The 20117-nt window shown below is 37.6% G+C and overlaps 1 protein-coding gene across 1 annotated transcript in view; it reads right to left on the reverse strand.

The window, feature by feature from the left end:
• The window catches only part of DSCAM (DS cell adhesion molecule), a gene marked incomplete at both ends in the record, with an annotated part of 460903 nt that overhangs the window by 29422 nt on the left and 411364 nt on the right, over positions 1 to 20117 (reverse strand). Inside the window, 5 exons of the mRNA XM_080612812.1 lie at positions 1262 to 1377; positions 7496 to 7526; positions 13604 to 13780; positions 18539 to 18829; positions 19635 to 19823. Of these exons, the coding sequence (XP_080468938.1) occupies positions 1262 to 1377; positions 7496 to 7526; positions 13604 to 13780; positions 18539 to 18829; positions 19635 to 19823 (804 nt within the window). The remainder of the gene's footprint in view (positions 1 to 1261; positions 1378 to 7495; positions 7527 to 13603; positions 13781 to 18538; positions 18830 to 19634; positions 19824 to 20117) is intronic.

Below are 20117 nucleotides of genomic sequence, written 5' to 3' on the forward strand. Positions count from 1 at the left end.
GAATAAAGCCTCTTGGCAATAAACTACGTCAAAGACCGCCAAAGTGCCTCCTTAGTCTGAGTGCTGTGTAGAGAGTTTGCTATTATCAGGCACTGATCACATTAACATAGTTAAGGCACTAATGGTATTTGCACTATAACCTCCTATTTTTCAGCAACTAACTCCAAAGTAAAAACTGTCTTTAGGATGAAGCCTGGCACAAAAGACTGCAATCACAGAGGCAAACTTTGTGAAGGTCAGATCAACATTTAAAAAAGATCTTTATTTCAGGTGAAGCATGGGTCTCCTTTTCAAATCTGCAGCACAAACTGAAATGTTCCCTGAGGCCATCCCCATACCAGACTGACAGCAAATGTGATGGGGTACAGGGCTAAAGCAGCTTCTCTCTTCCCAGTGTGGGCATGGATGGGAGACGCAGAGATGCTGATCCCTGCTTGTGGAGTTTCCTCTCCAGCCACACCATCCCTGAGATGCTGTTACATTCTCAGCCATCACAGGCTTCTACACAGATTTTGATCCAAAAAAAGTTAGCAGTCTAACAAGAACAGTCATTCTGAAGGGTCTTGCTACAGCGTGTACCCACACAATCATGAGATCAGGTTATATTTTTATTCTGTTGAGATTTTAGACATGCTGTGTTTAAACTATTCGGAAAAAAAAAAAACCATCACCAAAAAATTCTATTTTTTTATGGCAGTTCAGCTATGTGCCAGACACATAAGAAATCTTGTTTTTTGTTGTGTGAAACAGTTTAGATTTGAATTTTGCATAGATACACAAAAGTTGAAAACTGATCATAATGTTGAAATGCCATTTGCTATGAGCAGGTGGATACAATATGCAACATGAAAGTTGTAGAAGTTGGCACAGCAAGTCTTTAAATACCAATATTTTAGTTTCAGAATTTCGTTTTCCTTATAAGTAATGCCAGTGATCCAACTGCCTAGTCAGAGCCAAATGGGAAATCAAAATGAAAATCATAAAACTGCCACTCTTCATTTACGTTTCCTTCAAGTGGCTCTTTTCAGCAGCTTCATTTTCCTAATGTCCTGCATTATTTTAAATACTGTACTGAGGTTGCTTAAAGTGCAAAATGACTCAAAGGGGATAAAAAAAATCAGTTTTCTCTTTTCAATGTGGCAAATTACTTTGTAGCTTTTTTTTCTTCCTGTGTGCAGTGGGGAATATGTGTGGGTAAAGGAAGTCCACCTACAAGTGCCTGTTACATTAACCATTGAAAACAATCTCAACAAGAGTTTACCAATGGTCTCCATTGTGTCCCTCTCCTCAATCAGAAGTTGTGCTCTGGGAATGTCTATGTGCATCCTCAGTGTTTGCTGCTGCTTATTAAGCGTATCTGACGTCCTGGTGTTCTTGCTAAAAACAAAAGAGAAGTAAACACATTAACATTCAGCCTAAATGATAAGATACTTTCAAATTTCCTAATTTAAAATCAGTCCAGCTCAAACAAAAAATAATATTACTGGTGTATGATATTAATTCATTGCACATGACAAGCAGTTAGATGAATTTACAGTGTTGAGGGATTTAGACTATTCCTTATCAGTTAAGTATCTCCTGAAAATTTTGTATCATTTGCTTCAAGAGTTGTCATGTAAAATAATTAGTAAAAACACTTTGCAAGATGGACTTTTTCTTTCATTCCTCATTAATATGAATAAAGAAACATTAAGCTGCTCAAATAAGTTGGTAGGAAAATGATGCCTTGAGTAATTTCTAATTATTTATTCTTTCTTTTTAACTTTTCTGGTTTTTTTCATTCAACAGAATCCAAATACCACTAGAAGTGATAAATGAAAAAGAAAATTAATAACTAGGGATTCTATTTATAAATTGCAAAAAATAAATAAAGGTTTTAGTCCCATCGATGTTTCAAGACTAAAATTGCAAGTCTTATCTGCACTCACGGATTATTTGCTAATTGATTGATTCAATATTCTAGAAAAGAACATAAACCAATTATTCCAACATCATGCAAATTGAAACAATTTCATTTTGAAGTTTGTGTACCAGAAAATGACTTCTTAAATAAGCTGTCTACTGAAAGCAAATGAAAATGGTTAGTAAAATTGAGTGCTACAATCTTTTCTAGCACAGAGCTTGCACCAAGAAACCTTCAGACTGCACTAAGATCCCAGGAACTTTTTGCCCTTTTAGATGTAATTACTCTTTGGAGGAGAGAAAACATTTGCAAATACTTCTTTATGCAGAGAGGCTGAGAAAAATTAAGATAAATCAGCCTGTAGTGTGATCCAAGTGCTCACACTTCAAAGAACTTTAAAATCCAAGTGGAGGCTCATTTTCTACTGTAAAATATCTGTAGATCACAGAAAACTCTCTTTTGGCAATGGATTATTTTTGTTAATGGAATCAGAAGAGGACTATTTACCCGTTTGATGAGAAGCTCACTTCTTCCCTGAGTGTGAGCCTCTACATGGGAGATTAATGCATGTGTGATTAGCCCACATCTCTAGACAATTTGCCTTAACTTTCTGTTGTATCTCCATGTGAGAAAGACATAACTTGCAGGTTTAGAGTTTCCCCTAAAGTCCTTTTTAGGTGGAATTTCTGTGGTCAGTAATTCTGCTCCAAATCCAAGAGTGGGATCTTCAAGTCCCACAGGTACACCTTTCTGGCCGATTCTTTTTCTGGCTTTCTGTGCTTTTGTGGTCCCCAGCATTAAGACTATCTATGTATCTCAAACTTTAATATCTCTGTCTTTACCTGGGGGATTAGGTGGCATCATTGACACCGTGTACAGCTGGATAGCTGATATGCATTCAAATAGCTTAAAACTGGTGTTTCATTTAATCATTATGGAAGCAAAATATCAAGAGAGCTAACAAAAGGCTGCCAGATTTTTCTCCATATATAATCAGTGGAGACTAGTAGTCACAATGGCTTATTAAGTACATGAATTTTCAAAGACGTTTAAGATCCTAAAATGCAGATAAATTCCACATTGATGTTCTCAAAGACTCTGCAAAGTCTCTGCATTAATTCAATGCCACTCTCTTATTGGTTCCCATTCAAGTTGCTGAAATGCTAAGAGAATTAGAGACTAATATATTATCTTCATGCCAAATATGCTTGAATACATGCCCTTGAAAAGTTGGACTACTTTGGGCTTGCTCAAGATCATAGAGCAAACCTATGATTAAGTAGGAAACCGAATTTCTGAGGTCCAATTTCAGTTCATAATCAATAATTCAACAGTTGCAGGCTACATGAATGCAATCAGACACATACAGAATTTGTGCAATACATAACTGAGTCTAATAAATTCATCATTGCACCCCTCCTTTGCTCCAGGGAAACAGGAGATAAAGGAGACAGAGAATGCAGATCCCAGAATCCCAGTGAGATGTAGAAGCTTTTCTGCAGTACAAATACTATATATATTCATATACAGTATGCACAGAAAGTGTTGCACAGAATGTATTGTTTGGACCATGTGGAGCAGGAAGACAGTTCCCCAGTTTTCAGTTATGCTGCTCACCTGCCAAGGGAGAATTCTGAATCCCACTCTTGGCTTCAGGGATAGTTTTGTGCAAAGTAATGTGGAAGGTCCTTCAAGCCAGAACTGGAATACAAGCCTCTCTATATTCATTAAAATTCCCCACTCTGCTCAAGAGTTGTTCCTTGTTTTGTGTGATCTCTGTCCTCTTCATTACTGGCCTAATTAATTCTTCTGTATGCAGCAGCATGGTGACACGGAGTGTCCAAAAACAGAACAGAAAACTGGCAGTAGCAAGAGTGTTGCTGCTGATTATCATGTGGCTCAAGGAATTTTGAATTATTTTCTGCAGAGGACCATAGCTCAACTTTCAGGTTATAAAATCCTAAACTGCCAACAGCAATTAAGTGCCACTAGGACTTGGCAGTGAAGCAAAGATTTTTAGTATTGCAATTTTGAAGTTTGATGCCCAAGTATTTTCTAACCTGTAAAAATTCAGGTATCACAGTATCACAGTATCACAGTATGTTAGAGATTGGAAGGGACCTCAAAAGATCATCTAGTCCAATCCCCCTGCCAGAGCAGGAACACCTAGATAAGGTTACACAGGAATGTGTCCAGGCGGGTTTTGAATGTCTCCAGAGAAGGAGACTCCACAACCTCCCTGGGCAGCCTGTTCCAGTGTTCTGTCACCCTCACTGAGAAGAAGTTTCTTCTCAAGTTTAAGTGGAACCTCTTGTGTTCCAGTTTATACCCATTACCCCTTGTCTTATCATTGTTAGCCATTGAGAAGAGCCTGGCTCCATCCTCATGACACTCCCCCTTTATATATTTATATACACTAATAAGGTCCCCCCGCAGTCTCCTCTTCTCCAAACTATAGAGACCCAGCTCCCTCAGCCTTTCCTCATAAGGGAGATGCTCCACTCCCTTAATCATCTTTGTCGCCCTGCGGGTATCAAAGTATTATAACAGTCTCATGAATGAGAAGCTGTCCTGGTTTTAGCTGTAGCAGTTATTTTTTTCTCCTTCCTAGTAGCTGGTGCAGTGCTGTGTTTTGGCTTTAGTTTGAGAGCAATGCTGATAACGCACCGGCGTTTTAGTTGTTGCTAAGTAGCACTTACCCAGATCAAGGACTTTTCAGTCTCTCATGCTCTGCCAGTGAGGAGAGGCACAGGAAGACTGGAGGGAGCAGAGACAGGACACTTGACCCTAACTAGCCAAAGGGGTATTCCATACCACAGCACGTCATGCACAGTACATAAACTGGGGGGAGCTACCCAGAACGGATGGATCGCTGCTCGGGTTGGGCTGGGTATGGGTCAATGAGTGGTGAGCAATTGTATTGTGCATCACTTGTACTTATTGTTTATTTTCATTTCTCATTTTAGTTTTATATTGTCTCCACTTGTTATTTCCCTTATCATTGTTGTTATTATTATTATTCTTATTATTAGTAGTAGTTCTATATTATTATTTACTTGAGTGAAAATTACTGTATGCACAGGACAGGGTTAAACCTATCAAGCTAGTTACGCTAAGGGATTAAATATAGTTCTCTCTTAACCCAAAGTCATTCTGGGTACTTGGCAGAGAGTCAAACCACCTCACAATTTCCCGTTGTCCAAGCTGGTTGTTGTAGAAACATATGGAAAACTAAATCTTGTAAGTAATCAGCCTGACAGAGGAATATCTGTGGAGAAAAGATTCCTTGCCTTGTGCTCAAAATTTGAAAATCAGTCAATTGCTATCCTGATTCACAGTGAACTGTTACAAAGAAGTTGGCTGGACCCACCCAGGAGAAACACAAAAAAAAGCTGTGATTGTATAACAGCAGACATTTTTATTTGTGAGTTTAAGGTATCAGCAACAAGTTGTGCAGTTCCCATTAAACTGCTAAATTCTGGGGTTTATCCTGTGTCTCTTTTTGACTTACACAGCCAAAGTCAGGGACTTTCAAAGCAAAGAATAAAGCTCCATTCTTAATCCACTTTAAGCATGCTCATAAAAATCTCCTCAAAGGAAAAGCTCTGTCCATCCCTCACACCTTCCTACGATCATCTTTTCTGCTCTTTGTCCAATACTTAAACAGCAAGGCGCAACCCACAGCAAACTCTAATTCTTGATATTTGTATCATAGCAGATTTTTGTGAAATCAAAAAGATATAAACTATCAGGAAATTTATAATATATGATTATTGCTTTGGAGAGAACTTATTATCCTTTGATTATTAACATGCTAAATCTTCAGGAACATCTGGTGATTGTGGGTAGCTCAGGTTTCCATTGCAGGTGTTTCACAGACTTATTACAAGTGAGAGAGCATTTTGCCTGTAGAAAGCAGGCTCCACAAAACAGCATCACTTTGAGAGCTCCAAATTATGACATGTCTGTAAATGCAGCCCTATATCCCCTAATTCCTCTGAAGTCTTGTTTTACTAGTCATTTGCCTCTGTTCATACTTTTAGAAAAGAAATATAAAATATGAATATTTGATAAAAACAAGATAATTTGTTAATAAATGAGATGGGAGAAACTGACTTGGAAATATTTCAATTCAGGTGAATGGAAAAGCAAAAAGAAAGGGTGACAGACGAGATACCTAGAAAACCATCTCTGAACTAAAGGCTGGGAAAGGACCTGTCTACTCTCTGAGTGTATTGGGTGGGAATTGGGGGTGGGGGCACAAAAGAAGTTCTTTAATTTGAAGTTCGACATTGGCAGAGTCAAAAATGGGTCAAAGTTAGGCACCTATGTTGGCAGTTTGATGAAGTTTTCTGAGTGTCAGAGGAGTCAGACTGAAATGGCCTTGCAGAGGCAGTGACAAGAATAGTGAAGCTAGCCAGAGTTAAGGCATTTACCAGTTTTTCAGAGGTGTTATGTGTGGTTGTCACTGGGATTAACTATCTTCGTCCAGGAGTTTCAGGCAGCCTGTGCTGGGTTTCTTTAGGGAACAGACTTGCTGTATGCTAATGTGTGCAGCTTTCTGCTACACTGAAAAATATAAAGAGCATATCTTCCTGACGTTGCTTAAACCCGCAGTCTGCTGCTGGCAAGGGTTTCTAACAGGCAGATAGGAAGTGTATGACCTGACCAGCATGACCAGTCTTGTTACCATCAGTGAGACTGTTCAGATATATTTGCAGACTGATGGTGTAGAGCTGAGTTGATACTAAAACCAACTTTCTCTATCTCTTAGGTAAGTGTATTCTTACAGTAGCAGGTGAAGTTAATCATGGGTGAGGAAGTTTAGAGTACAGTTCATTTGGTAAAATATCTGACATCTCAAACTTGTTGCTTAAAAATAAAACCAAAACTCATTTATACTTGAAAATAATCCTTTGGTGATCCTATTTTCAAATATATTTAGAAATTTTAAAGTTCAGACAAAACAATAAACATTGAAGATATGAGATTTCCATCTTTGAAAGAATTGTGGTGCCAGGATAGTTATTCTGTTGCATTTCAACAACTGAATTAAATTTCTGGATGCTGAACTGATGGAACAGAAATGAGAAATAATACAGGGATTTACGTGCTGTTCTGTACCTTTGGGTATAAGCAGCTAGCAATAGTGAATTACATAAATATAACAAATATTTAGAGGTACTCGCATCCAAGCATTTATTGACTTTAATTAGATGATTTCTGAAAAGCAATTACTTTGGTTCATATTATGAAAATGTTTTTCTAAATAGGCCAAATATTCAAACAGACCTACACTGCTTCTACAATTTAATCCACTAACACAAGAGTGTTCAGTTTTTTACCATTGTATTTCTTCACAGATGCTATTCACAAATTGGTTTTTTTTTATCCCATTTCTAACCATCAGTGTGTCCTAGATTTTAGCCAACAGTCAAATAGTGTGTTTTCAAAAAGGATTTAGGAAAAGAAGGTTCTCAGAAAAACTCAAACAGAAACTTCTCTATCTCTATAATAATTTTTAAATGCAATGCCATAGTTGACAGTCATTTTTCAATGAATCAATTCAAATTTTAAGAAATCTAGTCTTACCTCATAAGCATTTCAGCCAAACTCTTTGCATCTAGAAGAAAACAGAAGAAATGTCATCAGAAAATCTGTTTTACAGATTTATTATTAAGAATCTATTTGAATCAGCTGTAAGACCATTGTTGTTTCTCAGATCTGTGGCAAGAATTAAATCATCTCTAAAAGTCTTTACTTTCGATGAAACTGCTTTTATGCCCCAGATATCCCTGTTAAATTCCTCAGTAGCACCAAAAATGCTTAGAGAAATACAAGCTACCATTAGCTTAACTAGAAAAAACTGCAGAAATATAATAGAAGAAGGAAGAGCTTAGCAAATAATGGGGATCTCTTTTCCTTTATGCCATGGTTAGCAAGTGAACAGGTGAGGAAGGAAGAAAAGGCAAGAAAAACTTTTGACATCCGTCTCTAATAGGGGTCAAACCCAAGCTGGATCAGCAGTTGCCAACCTGCCATTTCCATGGTATTGGATTTTCCAATATTTTCCCATTCATCTTACTGCATGGAGGTCTGAACAAGGTCTCCAAGAAGTCAGCTTTTTTGATTACAATAAAGGAGGTGGCACGTTCTCACATGGATCAGCCCTACAAAATGAGGTGCTGCTGAAGGAAAAATAGCCCCCCTGTTCTTGCTATTGCTGCTATTATTACCATAAAATCTTTTAGGGGTATAGTTATTCTGGTACTTATCAGGTCCAAAGACACAGCTGAGGGCTAGTTTGCCCAGTGTTATTCAGGTAGATTTCTGTAAAACTTTATCAACATAATATAATAATTTCTATAGTATTATTTAACAAAAGCAGACAGCTATGCTTTGTTCTCCTGCAGTCTGCTGCTAAACAAACTCACTTAAAAATGCTGACTCTAGAGTCCTTAAGTATATCAGACAGCAACAAAGCAGCCTTTTGTGCAACCAAGTGAAGCAAATCCAAGAAGAAAACAATTCCAAGTTCTAAGTCTTTAAGCAAGTCTTCTACTATGTGAAACTTTAAATTCCTTCTTTTATCTGATGCTTGTAAATCTACCAGAACCGGCCAAGACATTTACTGGATTTGACTTTGTTTTCTCCATCTCACCTATTTTATTCCTTAATCACCTCTTGGGTATCCTTCACCTACAACAACTTACTTGCTTGTGATCCTATTAAATATCCTGCCTTTAAAACTCAGGGGATGCAGGCAGAAATAAACCACCATCTCAGTGCATCGCACTGGTTACATTTGTATTTATTTTCTATTCCAAGTCATAGTGTTTTCAGCAAACTTTATGATATTTTTCATTATTCTAGCAGCATGAGGATCATGAACAGACTATGCACCCATTCTCCCTCTAGAACATTATAAGAAATTATAGAAACATTATAAGAGTGATCTAACATGTAAATATTGTTTTAATTCAGCTAGCAGCTAGCTAGATGCTATTTTCTCCTCCTTAAGTAAAGGCCATAGATACCTGTGCAAGTAATTCACAACTCAAGAAGAGCTGAAGGGACAAAGCTGAAAGTTAACTGGCCCAACGTTGTTCAGTTTGCTTTCTAGATTTGTTTACCAGGATTAAAAACCAAACAACCTCCATCACGTGTTCTCAGGTGCAGCACAGCATATGGCCGTGTTCCATGCTGCATCTGGAAAAAATGTTACCCTCCCACCATTAAATGTATGTGGCACATGTTCAAATGCTGCTTAACATATATTCATTTTTGGTCAAAGAGATGCAAAAAAGATTGTGCATCTTTAATCAAAATAACATGAGGCACCACGAAAAATCATGTTACATGTCAAAAAGCTGAGCCAGGAGGTATTGTAGAAAAAACTCCATCAGCAGGGTTAAATGTACTAATTATTCAAGCAGATTATTATAATAGTCAGCAGCATTACTGTAGTTAATGATGGCTGTACCCAGGCCAGCGTAGTACTGGACCAAAACAAACATCCAAGAAGATAAGAGATCTTATGTAGCCATCAAAGCAAACCCTCAACCCAACTGAATATGGTAACAGTGTGTCCAAACCATCAGCTACAGGAGGAGAAATGCCAGTTTCACAAGTCAACTACTATAGACTACAGATTGTAATGTGTATTTCCTACATTACACTTTTGAGCAGCAAATTGAGAGCACTTCATAAAATGAGTCAGTATCCCTGCCAGTGTACTATCTCCCAGCTTTCACGTGGGGAAAACAGGGCTTGGGGAGGCTATAAATGACATAGTGAAGGGGGTGATCTGCTCCAGCCAAGCAACAGCCCATGCCTTAGTGAAATAGACAAACTGCTCCTCACTGTGAGTTTCACACCTGACTAAACTGACAGGCACTGACCCAACGACAGCCTTCACTTCCATTTGCTGGGGCAGCCGCCTTTAAAATCCTTAACACATTTGGCTTGCCACCTGGGAAATCAGGGACTGTGATACAGTATTAAATTGCATGCTGCCACTTCTGAACTATCATGCCGTGCTGCTACTTTCTGCTTGGATTAAGATGAGCTGGATTTAAAAACAAAGAGAAAACCATTACGGTAGTAGTGGAGCTAGGTTAATAGTAAGGACAAAGAGTGGTAAGTCATCAGGTTTCTTTTTTTAACGTATGCTGACCTATTGAATGGCTGCATGAACTCCAGCAGCTAATTGACCTTTTTGTCAATTGTCTTGTGGAGCTACTAAATTGGGCAAAAATCAAGGCTTTGATGAAAACTATGCTTTCTTTCTAAACAGAGTATGTAGTTCTGAAGAAATAAATCATACTGGGGTGACACAGGAGGAAGGCAAAAGTTTACTTGTGTCCATATCCTAAAACAAGGAGTAAAAGGATTAAGAATGGAGAAACTGCTGTTCTTATTCTGCATTTGTTCCATGGAAACTGGAACCACAAACCTACTGTCTATAAGCATAGATACAAATGTTAGCATGCAGAATGTATAGCAAATAAATTTACAATTCCCACTCTTCTTTGTCAAGCAAATTCAAAGAGAACACATCTCCTGAAGTCACAAAAGCAAGAATTACATTTGTAACTTGAATAAATTCTTTTAGAAGGTCCCACTGTGGAAACTATTCTTTCTGATGTAGACTAGAAGAAAGTTGATGGTGAAATTGTGATTTAGGAAAAATGATTCCTATGCTTCAAAGAAACCCCACCAGGTGATACATATCAAGTAATAATGACAGGATTTTAATTTCAAAACTAATTCAGATATAAGCTGAACATAAAAAGTACTAGAGCAAAACATTTTTTTTAGTTAAGAGATCAGGAAAACCTGCACACAGGATTTCTTTTGCTTTCTTTAGCTCTCTAGAATGGCAATACTGATTATCAGTAAGACTTTTAGAATATGAAGTAACCTCCAGAAGAACAGAAAATAGCTAACAAGGGATCAGTCTTCAAAAAGAATGAATTAAAAAAAAGTCTGAATTACTGAAGTTCTATCAATCTGATTTTGGCAATAAGCAAAATGACTAGAAAAAAAAAAAAGAAAAAAAAAAGAAAGGCTTGATGAAATCAATTAAAGGAGATGGAATAATTGAGGCCAATCAATACAGACTTGTGGTCAATCAGCCGTGTCAAACAAAGTTGATTTTTTTACAATGAGATTAAAATTCATTGGGAATTGATGACAATGAAAAAACTCTCACTGACATACAATTAAATAACATTAAAATACATGCGTTTCTCTAGAGCAGTTATGGTACCTCAAAATATATTGATATCATAGTAGCATGATGTAAAAAATAACATAGCAGCCATTTTACGGGGGTTTCAATATATTCAAACTACAATTTTAGAAGCAGAGAGTATTTATTTTCATCATGCAGTATGGGACAACACACTTGGTATTTTTATCAGTGGTCTGGAGTAAACAAAATAATATCTGATGAAAGTTTAAAAATGGCACAAGAATTAGGTAGCCAAAATATAATGAAAATGCTGGCTCACTAAGGCATAAAACTCTGGATCTTAAGGTAGCTTGGCCACAAGTTGGCCATGTATCTGTATTAGTATGAGGTCATATATCAGGAATACAAGCCATAACTATAAAATGGAGAATGTTACCCTATTGCACTGTAACCAGACAACTGTCAGATATTCTCAGTAGATAAGACGTTAAGCACAAAATCTTAAAATAATGTTGTACTCAAAAAGGTGATCCGCGCTGATACAGAGACCATAAACAGAAAGAAGAAAGGTTGTTACCTCTCTATGTGATGCTAATATATCTGTTGGTGGAATACTGCATTAATTTCCACCAGACACAGATGAGGAATGGTACCTAAGGATTACAAAGGGACAAGATAAAATCCTTGACACTAATAAATGATGGGAAAATTACACAGAAAAATTGAAGAATATTCATCTGTTTCATTTATCAATGAAAATATTAAGAAATTATTTGGTTACTGCCATGTATAAAGGAATATCCTCAGAGACTGAAAATACAATAGAAGAAAGAACTTCATTCCTTGTACGCAGACAGAAGTCTAACAGGGCCAGATGGCTGGGATGTTGAGCTGTAGCTCAACAGATTTAGATAAGAAGTGAGATGTAGCTTTTACAGAAATGTTAGTTAAATGATGATGTCCTTTACCAAAAGTACTGATGAATGCTTTGCCACTGACTATGCTTAAGAGAAGCTCAGCTATTTTTCTGAATTCCTATATTCTGAGAAAATATTTCAGAGAAATCTTACATTATGCAAAAGCCATACTGGCCAGCAATCATCAGCCTTCTTTAAGGTACCGTAAGTAAAAAATCTTCGAATATTTATAAATTAATAATGAAAAACTAAATGTGCACAGCCATCTTTTCCTGGAGCCAAGGAGCTCAAAATATCCTGCTCATTACTGGATGGAATTCCACAGTGTTTCCAAGAAGATAAGACAACACTTTCTTCACCCTTTAACAACCTTTTTTTAATGAAAAACCAAAAATGCACAGAGGTAAATGACAAAAGGCTTTGAAAGAGAAAGCTATTATATAATATGAAGCTAAAGCGTCCATATGTCCTGATTTCTGGAGCTATTTGTGAACCATAAGGCTACTTGTCCTCTTTGATCTAAGAATTTACCAATGCCTAAGAGCCTTGTACCTCTGCCTTTTTTTACAAAAACATCCAAACTATTGTTACAAAGGACAAAATGAGACCCAAAAGAGGTGAGTAGATGTTAAGGTGAGATCAAATACATACAGTTGGCCCTGGTTGTAATATATACCATGATCATATTTTGGTTAAAAGACTTAAAAAAAACCTTAAAAAGATTCAGTTAAAAAACTGAACAATTTGGTGGCTGTTGGAAATTATTAGCCTTAATTTTGCAGATGATAAATTGCTTTAATATTTAGTCAGTGTGGAATTTGAAAGGTTTTCTCCCAAATACCTTCAGTGTAAGGTCTGCTGTTGCCTGCTAGTAAAAATCCTACAGGGCTGAGTGCAGGAAGTGGATGATGCAAGGGTCAAAGCCTGACTGCAGCTCAGTCAGGGGTATTTATCAGATCTATAACATTCACTTGGCAAACACCTGAATTAGAATAAGGATTAGAGAAAATGCAGATCAGCAACAATGGAAGCTCACTGAAGAATAAAGTGTTGTAATAGCTGTGTTCTAACAGATCATAAGGAAAAAGATGTGGTAACAAATCTGAGAATATCTGGTTGTGTTTTCTAGCCTATATTAACAAGCAGCTATATTCTTTTATAACTCAGTAATCATGGTTTGCATCTGCTGGAAAACTGAAATCCCCTCATCTTCAAAGCGTCTGATTTCATTCTTTGAAAAAAATATTATTTTAGGTTATCAAGACCATTCACAAGAGAAACAAACACAAACAACAACAAAAAAAAAGGAAAACAATCAAACACCAGTACATGACAATCATTTTCCTTTCCCTCATGCAAAATAGTAACATTGGATACATGAGTCATTTTTCAGAAACTTACTACCAAATGAAAAAGAAGAAATTTCTGTAGAAAACACAAATGCTTTGTTGCCTTATGTTGGTTACATATTGCAGGAAAATGACATCAACTGGGGACTGAACACTTTGGTCAAGTGCCGCTCCACTTGCACTTTCATGTTCAGGGAGTATGCACATGTAGAAGTGCGTGCCACAGCTCTCATCTTACCTCTCAGCCTCTTCAGTCTCTGCTCTCTCCTCCTCCTCCTGACGATGAGCAGCATCACAAAAAGCAGCAAGACCCCAACCAAGATACAGGAAATGGTCACCAGCATCTTTAGTCCTTCGTTGGTTGCCAGTCCCTCCTCACTTTGCACAACTGATTTAATGAGTGGAGGGATCGTACCTGGAAACAGGGTCATGATATTAGATGCCTATTAATGAAGACAAAAGATTGAGTTCTCAGGGAATATGGCATTTCATGTGCTTCAGTTGCATGCAGAACATTAAGAAGGATTCATCATGTTCAGGGTGGATGCTATGCATGCATGTGTAATGGCAGTGCACACATGTCACACTGGTAACAAGGCACTGACTTCAGAGACTCATAGATTATCAGAAATCAAGAAAATTATTCATTGATGAAAGAAAACCATGCCCAGTATACAGTTAAATACTATGATTAATTTGAAGTCATATTAAATCATTACAAAGCTGCAAGAGATTGCAGAATTACTACCTATGTATATTACTCTACTATAGGAAAATAACACCGCTGCAATGTATACATACTTTCTGATGAGCTTTTTTATGTAAGGACAGTAATTGACAAAGTTCATTTTGTGCTTTATACACGAAATGAATCCTTTGCACAGAAACATTCTTATATCACCTCTTAGGGGTGCAGCAGTGATATTGATCTGAAATTCAGATAGCCAGCCTGATGCTAATTTGCCAAAAAGTGTCCAACTCATCAGTAAAACAGCAGAATAATACTGGATAGAAACAATCAAATTTTGGTTGAAATGAAGGAAATTAATCTAAAAACTACTGGCGTCGGCAGACAGCTCACTTTTTCATTTTGGGACATATTTGCATTTTGAATATACCTGGCTTCCTGGGGACATATAATACTAGAACTTTTCGATTCTTTTTTCTTTACTTCTAAAGGACGTGAGAAGAATGCAGTACTTTCTCTGGAAGGCTGTTTAGTCATGGCAGACTTCTCACTCATTTGCTGATTACTATTAAACTGCTGAATGCAATCACAAATGGAGCTATAAAATGCAGATTTGTTTGAAAAGGGATAGAAACATGCAAGTACTGTGAACTGTGATGACTTTTGGCAGAAGCTATTCAATTTTAACCATCTACCGAAACATAAAAGTAGCTACTTACTTCTTAAAAAGATAGGAGAGTGAGATAAGCAAACAGGCACATCCTTTTTTTACATTGTAATTGCTGCATTGAGTGATATCGTTATATCTCATTATATACAATACAATATCAGAAAAGTAAAATTGATATGATGCAGTACAATGTGAGTGCCATAACCACACTGCAAAAGTAGAATTCTAAGCCATGTTTTTTTCAGAAGAGCTATTTGAGTTGCATGTGATGAGAAAAGTAGTACCCTAAAGGGATGAAGATAAACAGAAAAGCTACAACCATGCAAACCTATGTCAGGTACTTTAGAAAATTTATTCCCTTACAATTGCATTTTGAATATTTTTCTACTGTTGCATTGCAGTTCTTCCCCATAATTTTCCCAGTTTTTCTAATTTTACATTTCTTGGAATAAACACACAGCAGATTTTTCATCTTGTCTTAACTGAGATGTAGTTTTTGCACTATTTTAAAGGCAAAGAAAATGATTAGATGAAGGAATGACAAAAATAGAAAGAACTTCAAGTTTCTGACCGCAATACTAATAGCTGTCTCTAAATCCTCCTAAACCCTCCTGAATAAAAAAAGACCAAATTTTGCTCCCAATTAAAGTCCCGCAGATCATTGGCTAAGGATTTTTGGGTTCAAGACTTCCTAATATTATGTCTTGCTCTCCTTAACACTTTGATGAAAATCAAATTAAGAGTGGCATTAATTTCAGTTAAATCTTAAGCATTTAGGTGATTATAATTTTCCATACCTTTTCCAAGTAAAGTGTAAGCCTTATAATCCTATATACAGGCAGTACAAGGTTAATTTAAAAAACATACTACAAATGTATATATATTTCACACTATCCATTTTTGGGTATTTGATGATTTTATTAGAAATTGTGAAAAACTAAACCAGTTATCCATTGAGTAAACACCATTTCAACATTTGTTGTCATTCTAGGTGTTGGCTAGGAGCGGAATAATCAAAGCTTTTCTCAGGACAAAATCCCAGACACATTGGGAAGTTCAGTTGATTTTATTATTTTTCCCATGTTAATTCACCATCTCCCTTTGTTAGCCTGCTTTACTGGTGCTTCACAGAAGTTGCAATTATAATGTCTCAGCCTCCATTTTCCCCTATATTGCAGCCCTTCCAGCATCTTGCATTGTACCTTGTGACTTCAGGGCCACCAGGTGTTTTCCTGTGTCTTAACTGTTCTTCATGTTTGGTCCCTTGGTGGGCTAGAATCAATTAATATAGCTTAGAGCAGCTAGCAAGCTGATCTGATTTAATGTCAGGGCTACTGAGTAGCTGATCTCTGAGTCAGGAAGCTCTTTTGCAGTGCTACAAGCTACAGCTGCACATTGCTAAAAATATCTTCTTAAGTATTGAGTTCTGAAAAACAAGGGCAGGAAGGTCATAAAGTCTGTAAGCAGAAAGTGGTTAGCTGAAATATCTATGAGCAGAAAGCAAAAAGTCTCACGTAGATCTGTCATTAGCCTTCTGACCTAAATCACCATGAAGAGATTTGAGGTAAAGAATACTTAGCCATGGTACTTCTCCAGAGCTCTATCACAGACAACAATCAGCTACTGCAGTCCAAGCAAAATGACTGAAACCCCAGTTTCACTTTCATATTGAAATCCACATAACTCAAGGATTTCTACAAAGTTTACAAAGGCTTTATCTTAAGGCTGCTAAAGCTCCTAAGCTTAGGAACAAGCATTTGGTACCCTAGACCTGTCATACTTTAGGTTTTTTATCTAATCTTCAAAGTACTATCCTTGTATCTGTTTCATCCTAATGGCAGCTGTTATTCCTAGAAGCAGGAAGGGACTAATCTCATATCATAAAAAGAATCAATGGTAGGGGTAGGGTTAGCACTCAAAAGTTGAGCTGGCCAGGAAGTTTCCATTGTAATGCTTTTTGTATATGAAAGTCACTTCCTATAAAAGGAAAAATTTCCACATGAAGTGTTGATAGAAAATGTTGACTTCTAATCAGACACCATTTTCCAACTCTGAAGTACCTTAAGCCAACACAGCTAACCAAGGAAAAAGTGAATGGGGAGCTGTGGCATGTTAGGGACAACTTTTGCGTTAGAAGCAGTGAAATAGTTATTCTATGAAATCTTTAATGTGGGAATAGACTATCTTATTTTTAAATAATGATGATGGTAATAGATCATCATCATTATCATGATGATGATAATAAATCATGATGATAATAAATAAATGATGATAATAAATAATAAATCATCATAATTTTAATTCTGCATCATATGTAACAAATTCGGAAAATTTGATACTTGAAGTTTGCTTTTCCATCCACATATTCTTCTTTAACCTTGCGATCAGTATTTGAAATCATGCTGCCTCTCTAAGGCACAATATAGTCCTGGCAAAGCATGCTTGACAAACAAAACCATCACTGTCATAAAGGAGAAATTTTCTATCTGACCAGAAGCAGGGGCCCAGGAAAACATGAGGGGATATGATATTCATGACAGAGTGAGCTGTGATGGCATGTGTCATTTATTATCTGCAAGAACTGACAAGTACTTAGTGCAAAGACTGTGATAGCATTAGAGGATGTGTAAGATGCTGAGGTTTAAACCCTGCTTGATTCCGACTGATTCCACACTTCTGACTGCAACGGTCCCTGTCATTTGCTCTTCCCTGAGCCATACATTGGTATTCTCCTGGAGAGTGCTGGTTTGTGTGGGACAAAACCATGGCAGGCAGATGTCTTACCAACACAGAGTTATGAATGATTAGCAATTTGGTGCTGTAACTGGATGGTTGTCTGTTCTTGTTTGAGCTTGCTCACTAGTTCTGTTTTTTAATTTAACAGAACTGATGTCGCCAAGTGGTTGCACAATACAGCACAATATCCCTGGCAACAGAACAACATTTTACACTGGATGTCTCCAGAAAAGCTCTGGCAAGTCATACTAGAGCAATTCAAGAGATAGCCATCTGGAGCCATCTGTGCTGCTTTTTTGCCAGCCATTTCCCACTATAGAGCCAGCAGAAGCACACATGTGCCACCATCACTTTCAATAAACATGCCAGGATAAGAGCTGGACTGACTGACAAATTGACATTTTTGCTCTTGCCTTCTTGTCCTGGCTTTTGCAGGGTAGGCAGTAACCCTGGCAGAAGGGCGGGATACAACAATGCCTTCGTCCCCTGTGCCCTGCTGCTGGGCATGACAGACCCATCTGTCATGGCCATTAGTTTCACTCTCCCCTGTCTGTAAATACGGATAATAGCATTGCTGTTACTTTGCCCTTGAGGATGTTGTCTGAAGGCTTTCCTGGATTACAAGCTGGTTAGCTGCTCCGCTGTGTCACAAGGACATTGCATGGAATAGGCCAGTCACCCTTGTTAATGGCTCCAGGAACCAATTGTACAGGAGATGAATATTCACATATTTCATGGAAGAGATGCATGAAATACTATCAAGTGCTTCTGTGACCACTGGATCTAGTGACACCTGGTGTCCTATGGTTTTGTGCCTCATGGCTGGTTGGTGCTGGAGATTTTCCTCACTGAGGACAATTAAATAATTCCTCTTTTCTGCCTCAGAGACTGTTGCTATGAAATCAGGAGGCATTTTACGCCTTTGAGGCTGTTACCCCTGTGTCAGCATGGCTAGCAGATTCAAAAGGGGTTTATAGGAGGGGGAAGAGAAACAGGAAAGAAAGAGAAACAAAAAAAATCATGTAGGAAAATAGAGCAAAATCAGTATCTCAAACATTCAAATAAAAATGCATACTTACTGCCATCATAATTGAGTGTTGCAAATTTGGCTTGTTTTTCTGCACAGCCAGCACTGTTGCACACTCTCATTTGCAGTTCATACCAGGTTGCCTCCTGGAGGTCATAAAGTATGTAGGACTTTGACAGGGATGTCCGCTGGGCGGTTGTCCATACTGTTGTCCCAAATGGCCGGTACTCCAGGGTGAAGGAGGTAATGGGGCAACCACCATCATTCCAACCTATCAGGTTCAGCTTCACCCTCGTGGTGTTGATACTAGCAAAGAGCTCTTGTTCCTTTGAAAACTGTGGCTCTAGAATCATTGGTATATTTCAAATGAAATGTTTAAGTATAACAAATATAGGACTCTCAAAAACATAAAGTTAAGAGAATAATTTCAAAGACAATCTTAACTTTATCTTACTACCTATATATTCAACTTCTCCTCCCCCCAAGAAAAGTTTTATTCACACTTTGTGCCAGACTCACAAACATAGATTTTCAAATCCATATGCCAAATTTGTTCATAATTCTGACACATATTTGCAATGTGGAGCCACCCTCAGCAACCAGGACCAAGGAACCCATTGCTGAGTTAGCTAAGAATTCCACAAATCTTAGCTGTTTTGCCTTGCAGAGCTTTTGTTTGGGTTTTTAATACTTATCCTGTTCAAAGGCTGATACTTGCTGGCTCCTGCAGTACCAGCTTGGAGCAAAAAAGATATTGGCTCCATTTCCTTTACACAAAAATATACTTTACATCTTCCTTCAACATCCAGACAAATAAACTCCTAAATTTTTTGCAAGAGAAGGAATAACTTCCTCATGGCAATAGCAGCAGCTGGAATTGCTATAGCCTATGATATTGCAGGCACCCCCTTCCCAAATATCTACCAACCCATCTTAAATATAAATGTTAAAGAAATAAAGATAGAAAAACTCCCAGTGCGTGCTTCAAGTCCTGCAGGGACATCCTCTTCTGTCACAGCATAGACACAATTGGAAATGTTTCCAAAGCCAATAATATTAAAATATCCAAGCCTGTCTTGTCATCGAACCAAGATTTACAGCAGAATGCAATAGCTTTAGGTGAGAAAAGGGGATGGACATCAATGTACCTTTTCCAAGTGTTTTGGCCTCAATGATCTCACTGATGCGTCCTGGCCCCACTCCATTCTGAGCAGTTAAAGTAAACTTGTACCAAGTGCCACATTTCAGTGTTTCTAAACGGTAGGACCTCTCACTAGGGCTAATGGGAAAACTACCCCACTGCTCACTGTTATCTTCTGAGTACTGCAAAATATAACCTGGAGGAAAAGCACAGATAGCCATGGTAAGCCAGACACCGACCACAAGTTCTGCAGGTAATATGACAAGTCATTTTAAAGACCTAATAAAACTAGAAAAATCACATGTACAGGGAGACATACAGCTCTTCCCTGAATAATAGATACCAGGCAATACATTTTGCTTACCTTTACAACAGCTTAAATACCATTTTTATGATCATTTCAAAGGGAAAAGAAAGGGATAGGCATTTCAAAACACTCTTCAATCAGAAATAAAACCCAGATGATGAACCTGGACCCTCAAAATGAACG

This window comes from Psittacula echo, assembly GCF_963264785.1.
Source record: "Psittacula echo genome assembly, chromosome: 3".
Taxonomy (NCBI): Eukaryota; Metazoa; Chordata; class Aves; order Psittaciformes; family Psittacidae; genus Psittacula; species Psittacula echo.